General features: G+C 43.1%; 2 protein-coding genes across 2 annotated transcripts in view; both read right to left on the reverse strand.

Annotated features, from left to right (window-relative positions):
• The window catches only part of LOC135218561 (SRRM2 protein homolog rsr-2-like), a 181,096-nt gene extending 174,991 nt beyond the window's left edge, over window positions 1–6,105 (reverse strand). Inside the window, exon 1 of the mRNA XM_064254937.1 lies at window positions 5,969–6,105. The gene's annotated coding sequence lies outside the window, so the exon portion shown is untranslated. The remainder of the gene's footprint in view (window positions 1–5,968) is intronic.
• Window positions 6,106–8,899: 2,794 nt separating this feature from the next.
• LOC135218563 (xaa-Pro aminopeptidase 3-like) overlaps window positions 8,900–26,442 on the reverse strand; it is a 38,298-nt gene continuing 20,755 nt past the window's right edge. The window contains 2 exon segments of the mRNA XM_064254939.1: window positions 8,900–9,884; window positions 19,153–19,273. Of these exon segments, the coding sequence (XP_064111009.1) occupies window positions 9,715–9,884; window positions 19,153–19,273 (291 nt within the window). The 3' untranslated portion in view covers window positions 8,900–9,714.

Here is a 26,442-nt window from a genome sequence, read left to right on the forward strand (position 1 = left end):
TATCAGCCAATCTCTAGGTACAGAGAGACGCTTATGCCTTCCAGGTGTAGCCATCTGGCTACGTTGCCGCATCAGGTACGTAAATATCCTGTGGAGCCGTGGAGAGGCCGAAGCACAAGGCCCTGAACTGGTAGACTTTCCCTTGAATCACAAACCTGAGATACTTCTTTGATGACGGGTGAATAGGAACGTGGAAATATGCATCCTGCAGGTCTAGAGAGACCATCCAGTCTCCTCTTCGCAGGGCTGAAAGTACCGAGGCAGAAGTCTCCATTGAGAACTTTTTCTTTTCCACATATTTGTTCAGAATGCTCACGTCCAAGACTGGCCTCCATCCCCCCGGATGCCTTTGGAACTAAAAACAGGCGGTTGTAAAACCCCGGAGAGGAAGGATCCTGAACCTCTTCTATTGCCTCTTTGTCCTTCATTCCTATCACCATCTGAAGAAGTGTCTCCCTCAGAACAGGGTCCTTGTACTTCGCCGACAGTTCCTTTGGGGAATTCGACAAAGGTGGTCTGTCCTGAAAAGGTATAATGTAACCTTTCCCCAAGACTGCTAGCGTCCAAGGATCGGCTTTCCTTATCTTCCATGCCCCTACGAAGTTTAGGAGCCTGGCCCCTACAGATGTTTGGAGGACTTCGCTGCTACTTTGATTTCTTGAAAGATCTAAAGGAGGACCTTCCTCGCTTTTCTGCTGTCTTCCTTTTCGTTGGAGGACGAGAGGTGGAACCTCTCCGAAAGGGCAACTCAACTACCGGAGTACGAGTAGTCTTCTTCGCTACTGGTACTGTTGGTCTTGATTTCTTGGAGGATTGTACTAATAAGTCTTGGGTTGCCTTTTCAGCAAGAGACTTTGAAATCTCCTTCACCAAGTGCGAAGGGAAAAGGTGATCCGAGAGAGGAGCGTATAACAGGGCTGACCTTTGTGAAGGAGAAACCGCTTTGGTTAGAAATGAACCAAATAATGATCTCTTCTTCACTACTCCTGCTCCAAATAGAGATGACAATTCTCCCGAACCATCCTGAACCGCCTTATCCATACAGGATAAAATGCAATGTAAAACTTCAGGTTCTAAAACATTAGTTCAATTGCCTTCTTGGCCAGCACTCCAAGGGACCAATCCAAGAAGTTAAAAACTTCTAGTACATGGAAAAGTCCCTTGAGGTGTTGATCCAATTCTGACATGCTCCAATATGCTTTAGCTGTATTCAAAGCATGTCTTCTCGATGCTTCAACCAAGCTTGAAAAATCCGCCTCCGCGGAGGATGGAAGCATAAGCCCCATCGCTTCCTCTGTCCTGTACCATATTCCCCTCCTACCTCCGAGCTTACATGGAGGAGTGCAAAAAACTGTCTTCTGAGCTTCCTTCTTCACCTTCATCCAATTATTTAAAGATTGAATAGCCTTCTTCATTGATATGGCTGGTTTCATTTTTAAATACGAAGACGATTTTAGGAACCTTCGTACTGGAGAACAGAGATCTCGGGGAAGGAGGAGCTGCAGGGCTTAGAGTCTCCAAATTCTTGTAGGAGAAGAGAGGCTAACACTTTGTAGTTAGATACCCCCTCATTGTTGGGCGGGGTTCTTCCTCCGACACTTTCATCCAACTCCATCCTAGAAGGAGAGCGAGCTCTTTTATTAGAATCTTTGTCCGTAGACCTATTCCCTATAGGAGAAATACTCCTAGAAGGAGAGAGACTGACAGATCTAGAAGTTCTCCCTTTCTTATCCACGAAAACATCCTGAGACATGGAGGTTGAAACCGTAACCTTCGATGTACCAGGTTGCTTCCTTGCATTAGGGTTTTCTACTTGTAGGAGACTCGCTATCCGAAGACATTACGTGAAATTACCCTTATAACTTCTCGCTCTTGCCGCTCTTCATGATCAGCTGGCGCCTTGCCGTCCCTGACTGGCGCTTCTCGGCTTTGTTGAATTCTTCCTCGCAGCCGGTTTCTTGGCGCCTCCACGCTCGGCTAGCGCTTCGCGCCACTCGCTGGCTCCTCTTGCGCGGCTGGCGCCTCGCGCTTGACTCGCGCTTCCACGCCTGGTTGGCGCTTCGCGCCGTCTATCGCGTCGCGTCTGGCTGGCGCTTCTCGCCTGTATGTCTCTTCGCGGCCACCTGGCGCTTCGCGCCTGCTGGCGCTTCTCGCCTGGTTGGCGCTTCTCGGTCGTCTGGTCTGGACATCGCGCCTGGCTGGCGCTACGCTCCTGATGGTGCCTCGCGCCTGATTGTCTCTTCCTGCTTGTAGGAATTCTCACGCGCGGCTGGCTCCTCGCGCCTGGCCAGCTTCTCGCGCCTAGTCGTCTCCTGCGATATCGGATAGGGCCTGGTTGCCGCGTCGCGCCTGATTGGCGCCTCTCGCTTGCGTGTTAGTTCTTTGCGGCTGACTGGCGCTCCGCGCCTGGCTGGCGCTTCGCGCTCGGCTGGCGCTTCACGCCTGGCTGGCTCCTCGCCCCCGCCCCAAACTCGCGGGTCTGTGAAAAATAGACCCTTCATCCGAAGAAGAATCTTCTTTTCTGGGTCAGGATTTGTTGATAGTAAGGGTTTTTTGACTTCTTCACAGGAAGATTAACATCCTTTCTTCTTGTAGGATCTCTCGAAAGAACCCCGACTAGAGAAGCAATAGACTCTTGCATATCCTTTAATATCTTCGTCGTTTCTTCTCTCTGGTCTAAACGAGAGGAAGGAGAGCCTTCTTTCTCCATTCCCCACAACTTATCGGGAGAAGCCAAAACCTTTGCTTTCTTAATCTCTGTCGGGGAGTCCTCCGAAAAACGTTTTCCGGACTCGAGTTTATGCCCGATTCTTCCCAGATCCTCTTCAAGGGACGAGAACGATCCGCTGATCTCCATCCTCTTTTAGGTGAGGAATTCTCCGATGACGAAAAACATTCACGTAGAACGCTTTTTCTAATGCGTTCTCTGGCAGTCTGTGACGTTACAGATTCTGCCGAAGAGACGTCTGACTGGTGGGGATCCTCCATAACCTCCGTAAGGCTTTCGACATTCCTTCTCCTCTGGGCTTGGGAGCTTGAAAGAGGTCTAGGCCTGGGAGCGTTGTGAAGCCAATCAGACGCCTCCTCCACTTCACTGGGAAATTCACATCACTTTCCACAGCACTACTTTGCTTACCTTCTATGGCAGCCATTTTACGCTCCATTTTCATAAGCGCAGCTTTAAGGCTTGCTATCTCCGAAGCAGAGTCCGTAGGATCTGCATTCGGAGAAGGACCTGAAATATTACAAGGAGCGTTCATAATGTTAGAGGAGGGTACAATATTACTCACCAAACCACTTGAAGATTGAGAGCTAGGTCTTGGTTTTGGAAGATGACTTCCTTAACCAGTCTTTCTCTAATTTCCTTAATAAGAAGTTAGAGACTTCCACCCTTCCGCACTCAAACTCTCACATTCATGACAAGTGTTATCCATCGAGCATTCATACTTCCTGCATATTTACATACAGTGTGAGGATCAACTGAAGCTTTCGGCATTCTCACCTTGCACCCTTCATTCACACACATTTCTCACCACACTTCCAGAATCAGACATCATGATGAAAATTCCAAGCCAAAATCCAAATAACGATTCACAAAAGCGTTATGCCAGTACAACGATCCAAATACGTCACCAAAGGGTCCAAAACGATGATCAATTGTATCCAAAAACGAAATCCAGCCGGAGATACCAACAACGATGTTGCCAGGTATTGGCCGACAGAAAAAATCTGATGGAAACGGGAATGGGTTCCTATTCCTGTCACCCAGCGGCGGCGCGGTGGATCACCTGACCTACCTGTAGCGTGTGCGCGAAATTCGAAATTCTGTCGGCGCGACAGAGTCAATAGCTATGTATATATCTGACAGGTAAATTGAATGTATAAAAAAATACTTTATTACAAAAAACCTTGATTTTACAAACTAAGCAGCATACATACTATGGGGTTTCATCGGAACAGGCAAGCACGTTTGGGCAATACCTACTTCTGTAACGAACATCGTATCAGAACGAGATTTTGCTATAGTGCATTACACCCAGTGCCGTAATTTATAAGGGTATCGTGAATCACTAATCGTAAAAAATAACGACACTTGTCCTTGTACCAAGAGACAAAAACTCCATTATGCAGAAATGGATATGAACACACGTAAAAAGCTCCACCTACCCTCCCCCCCCCCGCGACCCATTTCCTTCTTCGTTCCTTCGCCTTCCTTTCTCTCTCTCTCTCTCTCTCTCTCTCTCTCTCTCTCTCTCTCTCTTTCTCTTTCTCTCTCTCTCTCTCTCTCTCTCTCTCTCTCTCTCTCTCTGTTGCCATTCGGTATGTATTGACCCTCCAAACTGGGTATAAGACTACACACAAAACGTTGAAATTGGTGAAATTAGGCTATGTATTGGAAGTATATATACATAAATATTAAAGCAATTTTATCATTATTGCATTACTATGACAACTAGAATTCATGGAAACAGTTTATAATAATGAATCGGCGTATATGTGTGAAGCCTCCACTAATGTGGCAACGATGATTTTGCCATTCTTAGCATGCAAACATTAAAGGTTACATTTATTTCTGGCATACGGTTATTAAAGAAATTCAAAATACTAATATAGACTTAAATAAATGAAAAGTGCTAGCAAAAACAAAAAAGCAAAAAAAATATATATATATAATCCACTTATCCGTAGTCGTTCCTCTATGGTTTTCGGCAGCCAGATGTACGAAAAGGTTAGAAACATTGGATTGTATCTACTTTAGAAATATCTGTAATTTTTTGGGGTAATTTGGTTGTAAAAAAGGGATAATATACATGAATTAAATTAAAATTTTTAAATAACAAAGTAAAGTTGAGCTAAATAACGAGTAGAGTAAACTATTTGGGGAATAAAACTTTGCAGTTTCGTCGTCTGCTGCTCGTAACTGTGTTTGTGGCGCACACGCTTAAGAACCAGGAACAGCAACTTGTTTAAAGTGCAATGTGGAGTGAATTGAGACCAAAATGTGTATAATAACAATCAAATAAGCACTGGAGTTTCAGTTGTGATGGCAGTAAGGATAAAATCCACCGATTACAAGGTAAAAATGAATTCAGTTCAAACCATGACCCCAGGAATAAAAAGTTTCATACTTTCAGTAATATAGGCAACAAAATGTTGTTTTATTGTGCTGATTACAACTGCAATCTAGAGTAAGATAAATAAACGTTACATATATACGCTAACATTGTTCAAACGAGTGTTGGGAAGGCTGGGAAAGATGATTGTCGTCACTGATCAGAACCTGTACATCCACACGGTAGCCGCCATATTGGATTTAAAAACTGCCTTGAAAACATATTTTACAAAGAGCGTCACATGCTTATTTTAGTTCGTATGGGGCTTTCATATATCACATTAAGTTGACAAAACTTCAATCTTTTGAATGGTATGCTTGGAGTTGTAATTGTATTCTTTTTTCACCATTTAAATATCGAGTGAATATGACCTGTCCACCGTGATAAGGGTTGGTAGTCGCTGGTGTTTCGCCCTATGGGCTGGGCAAAAGGTGTTGCGCGGCCTGGCCAACTAAACTGTAAACTACCCTAATGTTTTCAAGTCCAAAATTAAACGATGGTTCAAATTAAAATGCTAATACACACTAGCCTAGGGTAGCCTACCGTAATGGTTTGAAATGCTAAGCCTTAATCATCTCATACCTAATAAACCAGAGGATATAGTAGGCTATAGTAAGCAATCAGCCACGAATTCAGGTATTTTAGTACTAGTACTATTCAGATAGGCCTACCTGATTAGGCTAAATAAGCCAAAAGGAAGAGAGGAAATTGACTTGCTTGCCCCAAAGCCTATCGTAGTTTACCATATTCAATCACTACCTAGGTAGGTACATTTCGTCACGTGTATTAACCCCTTTTAAGAACCACAAACTATTTCCTTTACAAATAAACTAAATTATTGGGTGTCTACTAACCTATCTGGCAGGTATGAAAACGAAGTACCAAGTCACCAGGACCACAATTATCTTAAGGAGAAGAGTTGGTTTTCAAAACATAGTGGCGTTAGTTGTGACAGACTGCCATACTCTATGGAATTGCGCATACGACTTGACGTATGGTAAACAGCCCATTAAAGAGAGGCCTGTATAGTTCAGTTAAAATTATAATTTTTTAACAATTATTAGAGAGTTACGCATTTTACTTATAATAAAATCTTTAAAAATGTATTTTATATATATTTGAGCTTGAATCTAGTATGTATATATTCCTTTCATCAATAATGTAATGCATAAAATGAGAACTACTACCATTTCTTACTAAAGGCACGCTCATAGGCTGCATTGAACGTTTTGTTATTGTTTTGCTTTTATGAGAAAGAACGATAGCCATTATTTGCTTTCATGGGAAACTAACGTATTCTTAACTTTCTTTTTTATTTCTTCCATATCTCTTGTCTCTTTTCTGTTTTAAATGGTGTTTTTTCCTTCTCTGTTTTAAATGGAGCAATGATTATTCACTATTGATTACTTTTAAGTAACATATTTAATGTTACAAATCATGCATTCACTTGAAATATGATTCATTTGCCATAATGGCTGTTTGAAAAATTTGTAATTTATCATAAAAAAGGGGTTCTTCTAATAGTTGTGTGGTTTAGTTCTTTTCTTTTTTATTCACATTTACAATCTATAATTCTGTGATGTAGCCAGTAGGAAGATATCACAAAATGATTGCTCGTAATGTGAACAAAGAGACCTTAATTTCAACTAAAAAAAAAAAAAACAAAAAAAAAAAAAAAATTTCCAGATAAAAGAATTGGGTCCATATATTTAGTTTATAACAATTCAATGCTTATGAAACTGTTACCAGTTCTCTATCACCATTAGAGAAAAAGCTTAAGATTTCTGTTTATTTGCTCAGTTTACCAAACTATGATTGTTATGGTCAGCAATCCATGACCAAGTTCAAATCATTACAAATAAAAGTTTGTCTTATTCCCTTAAGATTTGTTGACAGATTTCCAATTCATCATTTGATGTATTTTACCTTTATTGAAAAGGGTTTACTTAGCAGTATTGTATGTTTCATGTCTTATTTTTTTTTTCTTATGCAGAGCAATGCCATTACTTGAAGTTTCATCCAGATTTATTAATTTGTTATTAAAGAGAATGTGTACTTCTGTGTAAGACAAAAATAAAGAATTTTAATAATCAGGAATATTAACCAGGAAGTAGTACCATACTCAACGGTGTGTTTATAATGTTATCTCTTATTTCACTAATTAAAATTATTCCAGATTTTATGTTGTGTCTCCACAGTTACTTGTTGAATTTTTATCCCTACCTCTTATATATATGTACCACATAGTACACATTTCGAGAGGAAAACCAAGGTGGGGTAGCAGTTCAGATATATTCTGCCAGAGCCAAGGATGAAAGTTACAAACACTATGATTAAAATCCCAATCGAAATATGGCAGATCATCCATGTCTTGATCAATTTTTCATTTTTGTTCTTGCTCAGTTATACATTTCAATTCATACCATACTTATTCCCCTGCTGTATATAACATTTAAATGCATATTTATCGATTTGACAAAAACAAGTCCACAAGATATTCTGCATTCTCCCAGATGAATTCCTTTAACTCATTTCTTGAATTCTCAAACCATCTTTTTTCCTAGATTAAGAAGCATCCTAGTTATCACGTGTTTGTTTGGTTGTATGGTGTTTTTACGTTGCATGGAACCAGTGGTTATTCAGCAACAGGACCAATGGCTTTATGCGACTTCCGAACCACATTGAGAGTAAACTTCTACCACCAGAAATACACATCTCTCTCCTCAATGGAATGCTAGAAAATCGAACTCTTGGCCACCGGGGTGGCACACCAACACCATACCGACCACGCTACCGAGGAGTTTCATAGTTATCAAGTGAATACAATGGATATCCTTGGCTTTTATTAATCTTTGAAGGGAGATCATCACTTCCCATGCTATGCCCAACATATGTGGAAACAATGCATGGGCGAGAGAACCATGAAAATTCTCTTGGCCATTCTGAGTTAGGTACCTTCTTGATCTAACATAGAGGTCAGGCCCCCAAAGGAGCTCTTTCCTACAATACTATGGGTTGATAGATGATCAAATATATAATTTCACCCACTGCTGATTTGTTTCACGTCCAGTGCAGAGTTAAGGGTAAGGGTGTGTGAGGTAAAACACACGGAACTTTTCCACTTTTTTTTGTTCTTTTATGCTCTGAATTCTTATTCCATCTGATGGCTAAGGCACCTCAACAGTAGTCTTTATATTTTTGTCTGAGTCCGAATCTGGGAGACTCTATCAGGTTTCAAAGTGGTGTTATTTTCACTGCAACAACTGTATGTAAAGATATTTTTTGTTGAGAAGTTTTGGATACCTTTACATAAGCAAACATGCACAAACACTTCTTGCAAGCAATGAATTCAGTGGAAAATTTAAAATTATGTTTACACACATAATGTAAGATGAAAAATAGGAAAATAATATTGGTTATCAGCTGCTTGATACTCACAAACACTTCATGTTTGTTGAAGCACACTACATTAGCGATTTTTATCAAATAATGATGTTACATTACAAATTAAGTTTGATTACCAGTGCCAAAGAATACCGACACAAATATGAGATTTAGTTATCTGGATAAATTATGAATTTTGATTTAGTCAAGTTAATTTTTTCATAAAAATCTTCAGATAGTTTATATATCTAATTAAAATATTTATTCTGAACAAATTTTCTTCACTGTCATAAATCTCCCTATTTGGTTGCAGTTTTTCTCAGTTTCCTATAGAGGAGATTTATAACAATGGAGTGACAAAACACAGCAATAATTTAAGGATAAATAATGAAATTACTACAGTACATCAAAAGAGCAAAATCCTTTTTTAATATAAAAAATATTAATTATCATTTTGCACACTGTGACGTCAACAAAACTGACACTAGATGCTGCCCTGTAATGACTTCTGCTATCCAAGGGAACATATTTTCAGACTAGTCATGTTCATAAATCTTCAGAATCAATTTAAAACTTTTTAACATAAATTTTTTGGAATAGCCTTAGAGTTATGACTTGGTTCAAAAGCAGACATCCCTGATACTTCAGAGAAAATGGAAGATGTACAGGAAACATTAATCCTATCATTTTGTCATAAAAAGAATACACAGTCTTTGACAATTGTTATCAGTATCAAAGAAATACAGTATGGCAATAAAAAAAGAAATTTACGACTGTATGAGACTATGACCTTTCCTAAACAACTTTGTGACAGATATTGTAAAAAATCAATTGTAAAAAAAATAATAAATATGGAAGATGTAGTATATGATGGGGAAGAGTAACCTGACTTTGATGCTTAATTCTGACTCAGGGGAATTTTGTACAATATACAGTCTTACATTCAGGTTTGAGAATGTATATACGTACATGCTGAATTTAATTTTTACAAAAACATTTACATTATTTAGTCATACCACATTAAAAGTATGAACAACAAATTTAAACATACACATCAGAGTCACAGTTCTGCTTGAAATGTATTTTAAGAAAACTAACATTTCAAAAAGCTTTTTCCTGCTAGTAAAATACATAACATTGATGCTTGAATAAGAAAATCAATGAACAGTCAATTGGATGCTGGGAAATCTGAACTCACTGATTTTTCAAGGATTTCTCACTTGTAATCAGCACCAACAATAGCCTCTATCTCATCAGGATGCTTAGGACAAGAGTTGCTCAGCACTTCAACGCCACTCTCTGTTATCAGAACATCATCCTCTAGTCTTATTCCAATACCTAAGTATCGCCCTGGTACACTGGTGTTCTTCTCACTTACATATATACCTGAAAGAAAAAAATATAAATTGCTAAGTGGATCTTACCTGCGATAGATGAGATACTGACTTGCTCTGTAGTAGTACTGGTTTAAACCATGACAGTCCACAGACAACCCTCTGTTGTTATTACCTATCAGCATATGATATAAAATGTCCTATTACTCTAATGACTTTGCACAAGATTAAAGGAAAGAACCTGTAGCTTCACAGGTACTTCAGAGTGTAATAAAATGTAGAGATAATTATTCATGGAGTAGACTGTAAACTGCATAAGATAATTTAGAGTGAACTTAGTATGGAACAAGATTGTAAGTTAAACCTTTACAAACCAATGTAGGGTTGTCCTTTTGGCATCATATCCCATTTATGTAAAATCTACTCAAGGCCAAATTTTTCCATGAAAATGTGGTTTTGTTTTTGTTGTGGTTTGTAACCTGTTGATTGTATGGTAATGATAATAAATGAGAAGTGTAACATTAATAATAATAATAATAATAATAATAATAATAATAATAATATGTTTTGTTAAAAATAACTGCTGCTTCAGCACTATTAATCTTATAAAGAGTCTTCTCTATCTTTCTGATGACGGCTTTTCTCGTTGTTGCTTAGACTGGCGAGCAACGCACCAAAGGGCATGGTCAAATTCGGTTGAGTCATTTGATTTTATTAGTGCTTATTACAATTCTCTCTCTCCCTCTCTATCTCTCTCTACTCTCCCTAACGCGACGTTCCTTATCCTCCTGAGCGACGAGAGAGAGGAAGATGTATCAACCGCCCCAATAAAAATAATCAAATGACTCAACCTGAATTTGACCATAGGCCCTTTGGTTGGTGCGTTGCTCGCCAGTCTAAGGCAAAACAACGAGGAAAGCCGTCAATCAGAAAGATAGAGAAGACTCTTTATAAGATTAATAGTGCTGAAGCAGCAGTATTTTTAACAAAACATTGTTATACGAGAGGGTCTCCTTCCGAAATATAAAACAAAAACATTCAGGGCCTGCACGACCCCACAGCAAGAAATGAAAAAGGAATAGGACTCAGGGACTTCAGAACGTCCCTCCTACCGGCGGTGGAAACATACGGGAAGGAAGACTGCCGATATGAAGACCCTGAAGGAGGAACATCACCAGCCCTGCGAGAAGAATGGGCGGAAATTACAGGCTGAAGGCTGTCCGCCCATGATCCTGATGGACAAATACCAGACACGACACCCTCTGCCAAGAGGCCCACCCACCGAGGAACAGATGCTACCGCCAAGAAGGATCGGCGTAGCGATGGGGTGTCCCCCGTTAGGAGTCCTTCTTCGCCAACTTCTACAGTGGGAGAAGTAGGAAGAAAAGGGTCTTCCTCGACCAACTAACCGGAGATGTCCCCGCACCATCGCACGCTTACATCTATGGACATTTCTTCGCTGCAAGCCGACTGCAGAGGATGAGGGGTAGAACAGCCTTCGGCAGCAGTTCCTCATGCAGGAACAGGCGCACTCAACTTCACTTTGCGAGTTACAGCAGCAACGAGCGGCCCCCTTCCCTTCGTCGAAGTCCTTGTCCCACGAAGAACGAATCAAAAGAATTGGCGACGACCGTTTACACCAAAGCTACGAACCTCGGACTTTGTATGAATGGTGATAGCGAGTGTCCCATGCGCGGTTTCAAGACCACCACCGCTCAGGGCACTTCGTCAGGAGGGCCCTCTCGCACATGTTCGAATCCCCCCCCCCGTGGCAGGGACACCACATCGAAACATCGACCGAGCAGACCCAGATGCTAATTAACAATCGGGTACTACGAACAAAACCTCGTTAAACCGAGAAACCTCGAGCCAGCCCTTGCAAAAGGGGTGGGGTGAAAGGGGAGGTGACAGGACGGAAGAAGAGAAGGGAAGGAAATTCCGCCCCCGGTGAGGATATTCCAAAACTTTTCTTATAAAACAGCCTTCATGCACCACCAAATCCACGGAAAGAAGAAGCAGCCATGAAGAAAAATAATAATAGGAAACACGGTCCGCACCATGGAGGCAAGGAAAGAGAGGTGTTCCCCTCATTATTTATTAAACAAGAAATCGGCGCGTACCGAAAATGGAACTTCCTGATTGAAGAAACAAACCCCTCCCCACCACCGGCAGGAGACCCCCTGAAGCAGTCCAACGTCGTCTGACCGATACGTATGCCCCACCCCCGCCCCAAGGATTGCCCTGGGATTTTACATCGGCATGACGACGATGCGGCCTGTCAAAAAGGATTTCCTTGCCACGCCCAAGGGAGGGCGCCATTTAGGCAGCACCCCGCCCTTGCAGTACACCAGCAGAAACATCACGAGAGACGACATCGTCAGGAATAAACTAAGATCATCGGGAGAGAGCACCTGACCCACGACGGTCTGCGTATCTCCTAGAAGACGCTGCTCATCCTCGAGAAAAGCCTCCCCTCAATACCACCCAAGAAGCGTTCCTGATACCGACGTGTTGTGGTGGGGACAAAAAACACCCCTAAAAAAAGAAAAAAATAGAAAACAGGGAGGACCCACACCCCTCTCCCCTAACGAAAAGTACCAGCGCGCATGGGAAATCGAAAACCACCGGACCATGAGAATAAATACCAGGGGTGGACGTCACGCAGGTATAGAAGCCAATCAAGAGGCTCCCCGGTGATACCCCCTACCGGAGAAGGTCTGCAAGATCTAGTCAACGCCCACGCCGTATGAGTCACCTCCCTTCGGCGGAACAATAAAAACCTCGATCATACCAAGGTAGGAAAGTGCTTCGAATCGTACTGGAGAGCTCGCAACACCACGATTAAAAGGAGAAGGACTCGCCACTGGAATTCAGTCCCATCAGAAGGTTATCGCTGGATAAGTTCCGTGCGATCAGGAGGAAACGTCGCGTTAGAGAGAGAGAGAGACGAGGCAGAAGACATGAGAGAGAGAATGTGATGGATGAGAAGAGAGAGAGAATTGTATAAGCAATAATAAATCAAATGACTCAAAACCGAATTTGGGGACCATGCCCATTGGGTGCGTTGCTCGGCCAGTTCTAAGCAAACAAACGAACGAGAAAGCCTGTCATCCAGAAAGATAGAGAAGACCCTTTCTTAAGAAGATTAATAGTGCTGCAGCAGCAGTTATTTTTAACAAAAATAGTCTACGAAGAGGGTCTCCTTCCGAAAATAATAATAATAATAATAATAATCAATTAATGAATAATAATAATTAAATAATAATAATAATAACTTAAAATAATTAAAATAATGGAATAATAAGTTTGGTGGAGCGCCGTGGAGGAGTGGGTTAGGTCGTCAATAGAACTTAAGTCAAGTTAAGCAACATTGGCTCTGGGTCAGTTCGTTGGATGGGTGGACCGCTCTACCTCGGCGTTGATTCCTTGGGGAAAGGTGATCTTTACCATAATTCCCTCAGTCTACTCAGCTGTAATAAATGAGTTACCTATCCCTGAAGGGGTACCTGGGTGGCGGTCGGCGTCAGTATGGGTTAAATAGCAAAAACTCAGCAATGATGGAAGAAATAATGAAAGGATTCAAACGACAAACGACGTAAATGGAACCTCTGGCAAACAGAGGAGCTTCGTACCGGCAACCAGGTATTGCAACCCCAATTGAAGGGGAAGACGGTCAGGATTGAGCTTGGAGGTCGTCATCCAGCAAAACTGATCACCACAACAACGACAATAATCAACACAGCCTGAGATTGGGAGCTACCAGAGGCAAAAACAAGGAAGAAATGGACAAGAGACAGAAAATAAGGAAAACTATGGAGATGCTACATCCAGAAGCAAACCCAACGGAGAGGAGGATATAGAAGAAGCTTTGGGCGTCAAAACACATCTGGATGAATGAGGAATAAACTAACACCCCCCAAACAGAGCAGAGGCTGGCAGACCAAGCAAGGAACATAAAGAAAAAGAACTGGCTCTCCCCAACAGAAAGAGAAGAACTGGAAAGGGAAATGTCACACGACAACAAATTACACGAAGACGAACTGAGAGACGATGCCACAGAGACGACAGGGAGGATGAGGTATCAAACAACGACACACGAAGAAACACCGACGAAGTAACAGAGAGGACGGAATGGGTCAGAAAAGATTCTAGACAATGGATGGAGCCAGATACAGAGAGAACAAAGATCCCCTCCATGAAAGCCTACAACACCAAGAAATTAAGGGAGAAAACAAGTGAGGTCAATGAAATACTGGGCATAATACAGACCACCAGTATCACAGAAACAAATAACTTGACATATGCAGGAGCAAGATTAGTAGCAGAACTGATGGGAATTCGAACACCAACACCACCAGCACAACCAACCCAACAGCAACCAAAACAGCAACCTCCTTGGAAAAGGCGCCGTGGAAAAGCAAATCATGGTGATGAGATCTGACTTGAGTAAACTGAAAGAGATGGCAGAAAAAGGCTAAGAAGCAAGAAAAACAAGGGAGGAAACTCAACGAGAAATACAAAGTACAAGAGAGGGGACTAAACAACACAATAGAAGATGTAAAACAGAGGCTTAAGGCCAAAGCACATAAGATCCAACGGTACATGAACAGGAATAAGGGATACCAACAGAACAAAACTATTCGGAACCAAACCCAAAAGAAAAACTATACAGCCAACTAAGAGGGGAAGACAACCCAACCCGGAAATTCCCGAAGCCGAACCAAGTTAAGGAGACTCTGGGAAAACATATGGAGCAATCCGGTATCACACAACAAACATGCAACATGGCTCCAGGAAGTCAAGGAAGAAGAAACAGGGAGAATAAAACAAAGATTCACAGACATCACGACAGACACAGTCAGACACCAACTAAAGAAAATGCCAAACCAAACTGGAAAGCCCCAGGTCCCCGATGAAGTCATGGATACTGGCTCAAAAACAATTCAGGGCCCTACACCCACGAATAGCAGAACAACTCCAGCATTGTATCTCAAATCACCAAGCACCCAAATAGATGACCACAGGAAGAACATCCTTAGTACAAAAAGACAAGAGTAAGGGAAATATAGCCAGTAACTACAGGCCTATCACCTGCCTACCAATAATGTGGAAGTTACTAACAGGTATCATAAGTGAAAGGCTATACAACTACCTAGAGGAGACAAACACCATCCCCCACCAACAGAAAGGCTGCAGAAGGAAGTGTAGGGGCACAAAAGACCAGCTCCTGATAGACAAAATGGTAATGAAGAACAGTAGGAGAAGGAAAACCAACCTAAGCATGGCATGGATAGACTATAAGAAAGCCTTCGACATGATACCACACACATGGCTAATAGAATGCCTGAAAATATATGGGGCAGAGGCAAATACCATCAGCTTCCTCAAAAATACAATGCGCAAACTGGAATACAATACTTACAAGGTCTGGAATAAGACTAGCAGAGGTTAATATCAGGAGAGGGATCTTCCAGGGCGACTCACTGTCCCCACTACTCTTCGTAGTGAGCCATGATTCCCATGACCAAAGTACTACGAAGATGGATGCCGGGTACCAACTCAAGAAAAGAGGCAACAGAATCAACCATCTGATGTTCATGGACGACATCAAGCTGTATGGTAAGAGCATCAAGGAAATAGATACCCTAATCCAGACTGTAAGGATTGTATCTGGGGACATCAGGATGGAGTTTGGAATAGAAAAATGCGCCTTAGTCAATATACAAAAAGGCAAAGTAACGAGAACTGAAGGGATAAAACTACCAGATGGGAGCAACATCAAACACATAGATGAGACTGGATACAAATACCTGGGAATAATGGAAGGATGAGATATAAAACACCAAGAGATGAAGGCACGATCAGGAAAGAATATATGCAGAGACTCAAGGCGATACTCAAGTCAAAACTCAACGCCGGAAATATGATAAAGCCATAAACACATGGGCAGTGCCAGTAATCAGATCCAGCGCAGGAATAAGTGGAATGGACGAAGGCAGAACTCCGTAGCATAGATCAGAGAAACATATGACAATACACAAAGCACTACACCCAAGAGCAAATACGGACAGACTATACATAACACGATAGGAAGGAGGGAGAGATACTAAGTATAGAGGACTGCGTCAACATCGAAAACAGAGCACTGGGGCAATATCTGAAAACCAGTGAAGACAAGTGGCTAAAGAGTGCATGGGAAGAAAGGACTAATAAAAGCAGACGAAGACCCAGACATATACAGATACAGGAGAAAGACAGAAAGAACAGAGGACTGGCACAACAAACCAATGCACGGACAATACATGAGACAGACTAAAGAACTAGCCAGCGATGACAATTTGGCAATGGCTACAGAGGGGAGAGCTAAAGAAGGAAACTGAAGGAATGATAACAGCGCACAAGATCAGGCCCTAAGAACCAGATATGTTCAAAGTACGATAGACGGAAATAACATCTCTCCCATATGTAGGAAGTGACAATACGAAAAGTGAAACCATAAACCACATAGAAAGTGAATGCCCGGCACTTGCACAGAACCAGTACAAAAAGAGGCATGATTCAGTAGCAAAAGCCCTCCCACTGGAGCCTGTGCAAGAAAACATCAGCTACCTTGCAGTAATAAGTGGTACGAGCACCAACCTGAAGGAGTGATAGAAAAACGATCAGGCAAAGATCCTCTGGGACTATGGTATCAGAACGGATAGGGTGATACGTGCAAACAGACTAGACGTGACGTTGATTGACAAAGTCAAGAAGAAAGTATCACTCATTGATGTCGCAATACCATGGGAGACCAGAGTTGAAGAGAAAGAGAGGGAAAAATTAAAAATTGGATAAGTATCAAGATCTGAAAATAGAAATAAGAAGGATATGGATATGCCAGTGGAAATCGTACCCATAATCCATAGGAGCACTAGGCACGATCCCAAGATCCCTGAAAAGGAATCTAGAAAAACTAGAGGCTGAAGTAGCTCCAGGACTCATGCAGAAGTGTGTGATCCTAGAAACGGCACACATAGTAAGAAGAGTGATGGACTCCTAAGGAGGCAGGATGCAACCCGGAACCCCACACTATAAATACCACCCAGTCGAATTGGAGGACTGTGATAGAGGAAAAAAAAAAAAAAAAAAAAAAAAAAAAAAAATAATATAATAATAATAATAATATAATAATAATAATAATAATAATAATAATAATAATAATAATAGAGGACACAAACACCATTCCCCACCAACAGAAAGGCTGCAGAAGGAAGTGTAGGGGCACAAAAGACCAGCTCCTGATAGACAAAATGGTAATGAAGAACAGTAGGAGAAGGAAAACCAACCTAAGCATGGCATGGATAGACTATAAGAAAGCCTTTGAACATGATACCACACACACAAGGCTAATAGAATGCCTGAAAATATATGGGGCAGAGAAACACCATCAGCTTCCTCAAAATACAATGCGCAACTGGAATACAATACTTATAAGCTCTGGAATAAGACTAGCAGAGGTTAATATCAGGAGAGGGTTCTTCCAGGGAGACTCGCTGTCCCCACTACTCTTTGTTTTAGCTATGTTCCCATGATAAAAGTACTACAGAAGATGGATGCCGGGTACCAAACTCAAGAAAAGAGGCAACAGAATTAACCATCTCATGTTCATGGACGACATCAAGCTGTATGGTAAGAGCATCAAGGAAATAGATACCCTAATCCAGACTGTAAGGATTGTATCTGGGGACATCAGGATGGAGTTTGGAATAGAAAAATGTGCCTTAGTCAACATACAAAAGGGCAAACAGTAAACAACGAACTGAAGGAATAAAGCTACAGATGGGTAGCAAACATCAAACACATAGATGAGACTGGATACAAATACTTGGGAATAATGGAAGGAGGGGATATAAAACACCAAGAGATGAAGGACACAATCAGGAAAGAATATATGCAGAAACTCAAGGCGATACTCAAGTCAAACTCAACGCCGGAAATATGATAAAGCCATAAACACATGGCAGTGCCAGTAATCAGATACAGCGCAGGAATAGTGGAATGGACGAAGGCAGAACTCCGCAGCATAGATCAAAAAGAAAAACCAAGAAACATATGACAATACACAAAGCACTACACCCAAGAGCAAATACGGACAGACTATACATAACACGAAAGGAAGGAGGGAGAGGACTACTAAGTATAGAGGACTGCGTCAACATCGAGAACAGAGCACTGAGGCAATATTCTGAAAACCAGTGAAGACGAGTGGCTAAAAAGTGCATGGGAAGAAGGGACTAATAAAAGTAGACGAAGACCCAGAAATATACAGAGACAGGAAAAATGACAGACAGACAGAGGACTGGACACAACAAACCAATGCACGGACAATACATGAGACAGACTAAAGAACTAGCCAGCGATGACACATGGCAATGGCTACAGAGGGGAGAGCTAAAGAAGGAAACTGAAGGAATGATAACAGCAGCACAAGATCAGGCCCTAAGAACCAGATATGTTCAAAGAACGATAGACGGAAATAACATCTCTCCCATATGTAGGAAGTGCAATACGAAAAATTAAACCATAAACCACATAGCAAGCGAATGTCCGGCACTTGCACAGAACCAGTACAAAAAGAGGCATGATTCAGTGGCAAAAGCCCTCCACTGGAGCCTGTGCAAGAAACATCAGCTACATTGCAGTAATAAGTGGTACGAGCACCAACCTGAGGGAGTGATAGAAAACGATCACGCAAAGATCCTCTGGGACTATGGTATCAGAACGGATAGGGTGATACGTGCAAACAGACCAGACATGACGTTGATTGACAAAGTCAAGAAGAGAGTATCACTCATTGATGTCGCAATACCATGGGACACCAGAGTTGAAGAGAAAGGGAGGGAAAAAATGGATAAGTATCAAGATCTGAAAATAGAAATAAGAAGGATATGGGATATGCCAGTGGAAATTGTACCCATAATCATAGGAGCACTAGGCACGATCCCAAGATCCCTGAAAAGGAATCTAGAAAAACTAGAGGCTGAAGTAGCTCCAGGACTCATGCAGAAGAGTGTTATCCTAGAAACGGCACACATAGTAAGAAAATGATGGACTCCAAGGAGGAGGCCAGGATGCAACCCGGAACTCCACACTATAAATACCACCCAGTCGAATTGGAGGACTGTGATAGAGAAAAAAAATAAAAAATAAATAAATAAATAATAATAATAATAATAATAATAATCGTAACATGAACCCATAAAAAGGTTCTTATTTAAGCTTATCAAAATCACCTTAACTTCATTATATAAAGATCAAATAAATCAATTCAAGCATACCTGGTTCAACTGTAACAACCATTCCTGGAGTAAGTTTCCGATTTCTTGGAATAAGAGGGGTATCGTGAACGTCCATGCCAAGAAAATGGCTTACATGGTGAGGACAAAATCCATATGCTGCCTGAAAATATAATATAAATGATGTTCCTAGAATATAAATTTCCTTTAATTACAATGAAAAGAAAGGAGTAGACATTTTGATAACCTACTAGTACTACCTAAACCTTATACTATGTTTTAACACATGAAAATAATGGCTGCCAAGTGCTGAATTCTAATTATCAATAAGAACCAAGTCCATACTTCTGGAGAGACATTTCTCCTTGCTATACTAATTGGGGTGAGACCCACCACATTAAAAAAAATGATGAAAAACAAGAATCAGGTACAGATACGTACTCATTACACAACATCAGAATTCTTATGAAGGAAAGATGAAGTGGATAAACACTTCAGGAAAAATGGAAACAGGCATCACAAATGGAGGCCTTTCTCCAGGGATGACATAAATGTGATTCAGGACCCTCACCCACAAGTACTTTGAGGCCTAATTAAAAGGTGAATGATACATGCACTTTGCTCAATATAAAACACATGAACAAAATCACTTAACTAGCTGAGAAAGGCTGGAGAACAAGGGCAACTAGGAAGTAAATGTCCCTGAGCAACATTACTCAGCAAGTAATGAACCCCGATATAAACAAAACAATGGTAAAATGTTACCTTATCAGCCTGTCCCATTTGGCACGTAAAGTCCAAAATAATATTAAGTGAACAATATAAATAAAATTAAAAAATAACTGGTTAATTTTGTGAATTATTTTAATGCTGAAATTACACAATTAAATGAGGAAAACTGCTAAAAATGGAAAACAGAAGAGCTGTGTGCTATATACAGTTACATTGCAGCAACACAATAGTTGTAAGCCAAAAGAGAACATAATGAGAAAAGTCACAAATATTTATAGTCATATATTATACATAAAGAGTATGGTACGAAGTACTTAAAAATGATATTGTTAAACTACAATAAAGTTTTGTACATACTTACCTGGCAGATATATACTTAGCTATAGTCTCCGACGTTCCCGACAGAATTTCAAATCTCGCGGCACACGCGACAGGTAGGTCAGGTGGTCTACCTTACCCGCCGCTGGGTGGCGGATGTACGAACCACTCCCGTAAGCTTGTCAGATTTTTCTCTTCCACCTGTCTCCTGAGGGGAGGCTGGGTGGGCCATTAATCGTATATATCTGCCAGGTAAGTATGTACAAAACTTTATTGTAGTTTAACAATATCATTTTTGTACATGAACTTCCCTGACAGATATATACTTAGCTGATTGGCACCCTTGGTGGAGGGTAAGAGACAGCTCAATAATACAGGATGAAGACTTCATAGATACTATCTCTGAGTCTGCATTGCCTGGAGAGCTACAGCTAGGACGTGACCTGATGCTGAAAGACTCTCGGATCTACCACTGGGATATGTGATCCCCTATTGTGGTAGAATCCAAGTCGGATGCTGTTAGAGGGACCTTGTCCGCTTACCTAACAGATCCTTACCACTACCTCTGCAAGGAGCCAAAACCCACCAGACCACCTAACCAAAATACAAAGGTTAATATTACGACAAAAAGAGGTGCCTCCTGCAACCTCTTTCAGACAACCAAAAAACAACAATATAAAATATAGGGTAACATATAAAAAATTTACACAGGATAAAAGTTTCAGCTCCCTGCCCCAGCACCGAATCCGCCGATACGAAAGGACCCAAGGCGAAGCATTTATCATATGTGATTTTTACATCACGTAGGTAGTGGTTTGCGAAAACCGATTGGCATCTCCAAAAAGTCGCCTCCATCAAGTTCCGCACAGACATATTTTTTCTGAATGCAAGCGAAGTTGTGATGGCTCTCACCTCGTGAGCTTTCACTTTCAGTAGTCAAATAAAATGTTCTTCCTTACAGGCAACATGTGCCTCTGTAATAAGGCTTCTCAGAAAAAGGAAAGAGCATTCTTCGACATGGGCCGAGTGGGGTCCTTTACGGAGCACCAAAGCACATCTTGATTAGCCTTAAGTTGTTCCTTCCTCTTAAGGAAATACTTCATAATTCTCATAGGGCAAAGAGTTCTTTCAGGCTCTTCCCTACTAGAAAAGATAAACTACGAACTTCAAAGCTCCTGGCCAAGGGCGTGATGGGTTTTTCATTCTTTGCAAGGAACTTGGAAGAAACGAACACCATAGAATCTTCCTTAAACCCTACATTGCCCTCAATAGCTTGGAGCTCACTCACTCTCTTAGCTGTAGCTAGGGCCAAAAGGAAGATAGCCTTCTTCGTCAGATCCTTGAAAGAGGCTAAGCCAGGAGGTTCGAATCTAGACGATCCAAGGAATTGTAGAACAAAAACTACGTCTAGATTCCAGTTCGGTACTATATGAGGACGCTTAATGGTTTCAAATGATCTAATAAGATCATGCAGGTCCTTATCATCGGATATATTTAAGCCTCTATGCCGAAATACCGCCGCCAACATACTGCGGTATCCCTTAATAGTTGACACAACCAGATGACATTCTTCTTTGAGGAAAATAAGGAAATCCGCAATTTGGGTCACAGAGGTACTGGAAGAGGAAATGTTCTTCCTCTTGCACCAACGTCTGAAGACATCCCACTTTGACTGGTATACACGCAAGGTGGAAGGTCTCCTCGCTCTTGCGATTGCTTTAGCAGCTGTTGCTGAAAAGCCTTTTGCTCTGACCAAACTTTGGACAGTCTGAAGCCAGTCAGACTGAGAGCGAGGAGATTTTTGTGGTACCTGTCGAAGTGGGTTGTCTGAGTAGATCGCTCCTTAGCGGGAGCGATCTTGGAAGGTCCACCAACCATTCCAGTACCTCTGTGAACCATTCTTGGGCCGGCCAAAAGGGAGCGATTAAGGTCATTCTCGTTGAATCGGACTCTACGAACTTCTTGATGGTTAGCCCCAGGATCTTGAACAAGGGGGGAAACGCGTAGACGTCGAGTCCGTTCCAGTCTAGAAGAAGAGCATCTATTGCTACTGCCTCTGGATCCGATATCGGAGAGCAGTAAGGATCCAGCCTCTTGTTCTTTGACGTGGCAAAGAGGTCTATGTGTGGCCTGCCCCATAACTTCCACAGGCTCTGGCATACATCCAGATGAAGGGTCCCACTCTGTGGGAAGGACCTGATCTTTCCTGCTGAGGAGATCTGCTCTTACATTCCTTTCTCCCTGCACGAACCTGGTGAGAAGCTTGATTCCTCTTTCTTCTGCCCACAGAAGAAGGTCTCTTGCTGTCTCGTACAGGGAGAAGGAATGCGTCCCCCCCTGTTTCCTGATATATGCCAGAGCTGTAGTGTTGTCCGCGTTGACCTGCACTACCGATCTTCTGACTTTGGGCTCGAAAGCCTTCAGAGCCAACCACACAGCCATCAACTCCTTTCTGTTGATGTGCCAGGCTACCTGGTCCCCCACCCAGGTACCTGAACCACTTCCGCTGGTTCCCAGAGTTTGCACCCCACCCCATGTCCGACGCGTCGGAGAACAACACCAGGTTGGGGGTCTGTGATTGAAGAGAACAGTCCCTTCGCAAAGAGGTTGGGATTCTGTCCACCATAAGAGATGTTTCTTGATGTCCTGGGATAACGACAGGGAGAACGTCAAATCCTGAGAACGACGACTCCAATTCCGATGAAGGAAGAATTGGAGCGGTCTCAGGTGCAACCTTCCTAGGGAAACAAATTGCTCCAGAGAGGAGAGCGTCCCAGCAGACTCATCCACTCCCTCACTGTGCATACTTCTTTCCCTAAGAAGGTTGTACTCTCTCGAATCCTCGGGCTATCCTTTCCTGCGAGGGAAAAGCCCGAAAACTCAGAGAGTTCATCTGTATCCCGAGATACACACACTCTTGCTCGGGAATTAGTGATGACTTCTTGAAATTGATGAGAAGTCCCAAAGCCTTCGTCAATTCTAAAGTTACTTGTAAGTCCTTCAAACAACGATCTTCTGAATTGGCCCTTATTAGCCAATCGTCGAGGTACATGGATATCCTCACCCCTTTCAAATGAAGCCATTGAGCCACATTCCTCAAAATCCCCGTGAACACTTGAGGGGCCGTCGAGAGGCCGAAACACAGAGCCCTGAACTGAAAAATTTTCCCCCCCATCATGAATCTGAGAAACTTCCTCGAGGAAGGATGGATCGGTATGTGGAAGTAAGCGTCCTGTAAATCCAAGGAAACCATCCAGTCCCCTGGACGAAGTGCTGCCAGCACTGATGAAGGCGTTTCCATCGTGAACTTCTTCTTTTCTACGAAGAAGTTCAGGGCGCTTACATCCAACAGCGGTCTCCATCCCCCTGAGGACTTCGGAACTAGGAAAAGGCGGTTGTAGAAGCCCGATGAATGATGGTCTGTCACTAGTTCGATAGCCCCCTTCTCCAGCATCTGATCTACTGCTAGATGGAGAGCTTGATTCATGATGGGGTCTCTGTACCTGGCCGTCAGTTCCCTTGGGATGGTCGTCAAGGGAGGTCTTTCGACGAAAGGGATGAGGTAACCTCTCCTCAAAATAGAGAAAGGGTCCAAGGATCCGCCCCTTTTTGGGCCCAGACTTCTGCAAACTCTAAGAGTCTGGCGCCCACCGTTGTTTGAAGGACTTGCAAGTTATTTGGGGCTTTAACAGACTTGGCAAAAGTCTTACCCCTTCTTGAAAAAAAAAAAAAAAAAAGGTCCTTACGACCTCATAAACGTAGAGGGTTCTGTTGATGAAGATGCCCCTCGAAAGGGTTTCTCGAACACTTGCCTTTTCCTTCTTAGCCTTGGTAGGGAAGGAAGGGCGAGGTTTTCTTGCCGACTGTGCCAAAAGGTCCTGGGTGGCTTTGGCCGAAAGTGACCTCAAAATGTCCTGCACTCGATGTTTCGGGAACAACTGAGTAGACAGAGGAGCAAACAGCAAAGAAGACCTCTGAGCATGGGAGACCGACTTCGTTAAGAAGGAACAATAAACCGACCTCTTCTTCACGATCCCGGCCCCATAAAGGGAGGCGATTTCACTCGCTCCGTCTCTTACCGACTTGTCCATACAAGACAAAACACACATAAGATCTTCTGGCGAAATTGACTCTGGCACTTCAATTTTCTTGGCTAGGACTCCCAACGACCAATCAAGGAAGTTAAATACTTCTAGCACTCTAAACATACCTTTGATCAAATGATCCAATTCATTCATTGCCCAAGTCGTCTTAGCAGAGTTAAGGGCAGTTCTCCTTGTCGAATCTACCAGCGCCGAAAAATCCGAATCAGACCGAAGACGGTAGACCCAATCCTAAGGGCTCTCCTGTTTCGTACCAGAAACCAGCGCGTCCTGATAACTTCGAAGGAGGAAAAGCGAACATCGTTTTCCCCGCTTCTTCTTTGGAAGCCATCCAGGAACCAAAACTCCTCAGTGCCTTCTTCATTGAAAGAGTTGGCTTCATCCTCACACACAAGAAGAACTCTTCGCTGTCTTCGCCGTTGAAAAAAGTGAGTGAGGAGAAGGAGGAGCCGTAGGAGTAAGGGAATCCCCAAAAACTTGTAAAAGTAGCTCTGTAAGCTTCTTGTAAGAAGAGACAGCAGCAGAAGTGTTCGGTTCCTCAACCGAACCTTCTAGGACGTCTTGTCGAGGCGAGCGCGGAAGATCCTTAGGTAACGAAGGGATCCTAGCAGGAGTTGAGCGAGAGGTTGGAGAACGCCCTCTCTTAGAAGAGTTCACATCCACTGGAGAACGATGAGAAGATCTGGGATGTCTACGATGAGACTCCCTCTTCCGAGGTATCCGGAATCTCAGCCGAAGGAGAGGTAGGGCTCCTACTCCGAGAATCCTCGGAAATATCCACAGGGCGCTTACGAGGAGGCGAGCGCCTACTATACTCTATGCGCCTATCCTGAGGCGAGCGGCTGCCAGGAGAAGGGCGCCTATCGAGAGCAGAGCGCTTGCGCGGCTCTCCATACCTGTCCAGTTGCGTACGATCAACGGAAGTTCGACTGGAAGGTGAAATGCGCCTACTAGGAGAAGGCTGCTTGCGAGACTCTTGACGTCTAACAAGAGGGTAACATTCAGGAGAAGGGCGCTTCAAAACTAACGAGCGCCTACTTGGAGAAGGGCGCTTCCGGGATTCCTGGTGCCTACCAAGAGACAAACGGTCAGGAGAAGTGCGCCTAGAAGCGGGAGAGCGCCTACAAACGAGAAGGGCGCTTGAAAGACTCTTGTTGTCTGCCCCTAGAAAGGGAAAAAATAATCAGAGTATGACGCCTTAAAAGAGACGAGCGCCTACTAGGAGATCTATGTGCAGTAGGCTCTTGGCGCCTACCTTGCGGGGGAGCGGCTAACAGTAGGCCGTCTATTATGCACACGACTCCTACCAGACTCTAGATGCCTGTCAGGAGAGAAGTCACGATCGACACTCGAGGAGAGTGACATCTGGAAGAAGAACGCCTACTTGTATAAGGGCGCCTTCTAGAATCTTGAGGCTGCTGAGGAGAAGTCTCACGCGAGGGAGTTGAAGAAATCGCGTGATGAGCAGGTGCAGTGCGCTTACCGGAAGCGGAATCCAATCTGGAGAAAAAACTTCTTTCTCCATAGAGCGTCCTACCGATGTTTGGCGCCTTGAAATCGAACGAGAGCCAGGCGAGCGAGGGCGCTCACGCGAGCGAGGGCGCTCACGCGAGCCCCCACCTTCATACGAAACCTCCCCATATGAAGGAGAACGATCCTCTGAAGAGCGGCGCCTAGATCTCTTGATCGGAAGAGAAACGTCCTTCTTCCTACGTGATCTAACTGCTAGAGAGTCTGCTAGCGCCGTGATCTGAGCTTGAAGTCCCGCAAGTAACTCTCGTAGGAGAATCTTCTTGTTCTTCCTCGGAAGCAGGCGCCGACGCGGAGCGCGGAGCGCGGGAGAAGAAGAACGATCACAGGATTTCTTGGGTTTCTTCGCCTCCACCAACGATTCTTCCGGGAAAACCTCCGGACTATAAGCCAAAGGACTGCAGGGGGAGCCTTCCAAGCCCTCTTCAACGGGCGCGACGCATCCGGGGAGTTCCAACCTCTCTTCGGAGAGGGAGACGACGAAGAGGAGAAGCATTGGCGTAGGAGCTCCTTCTTGTAGCGATCCGAGGCAGCCTGGGAGCGTACTTCAGGATCTGCCGAGGGGACGCCTGACCGGTGGGGGCTCTCCCTAGCCCTCCTGCGGCTTTCGACTTTCCTCCTCCACTGGAACTGGGAGTCTGGAAGAGGT

Source organism: Macrobrachium nipponense, chromosome 9 (genome assembly GCF_015104395.2).
Source record: "Macrobrachium nipponense isolate FS-2020 chromosome 9, ASM1510439v2, whole genome shotgun sequence".
NCBI lineage: Eukaryota > Metazoa > Arthropoda > Malacostraca > Decapoda > Palaemonidae > Macrobrachium > Macrobrachium nipponense.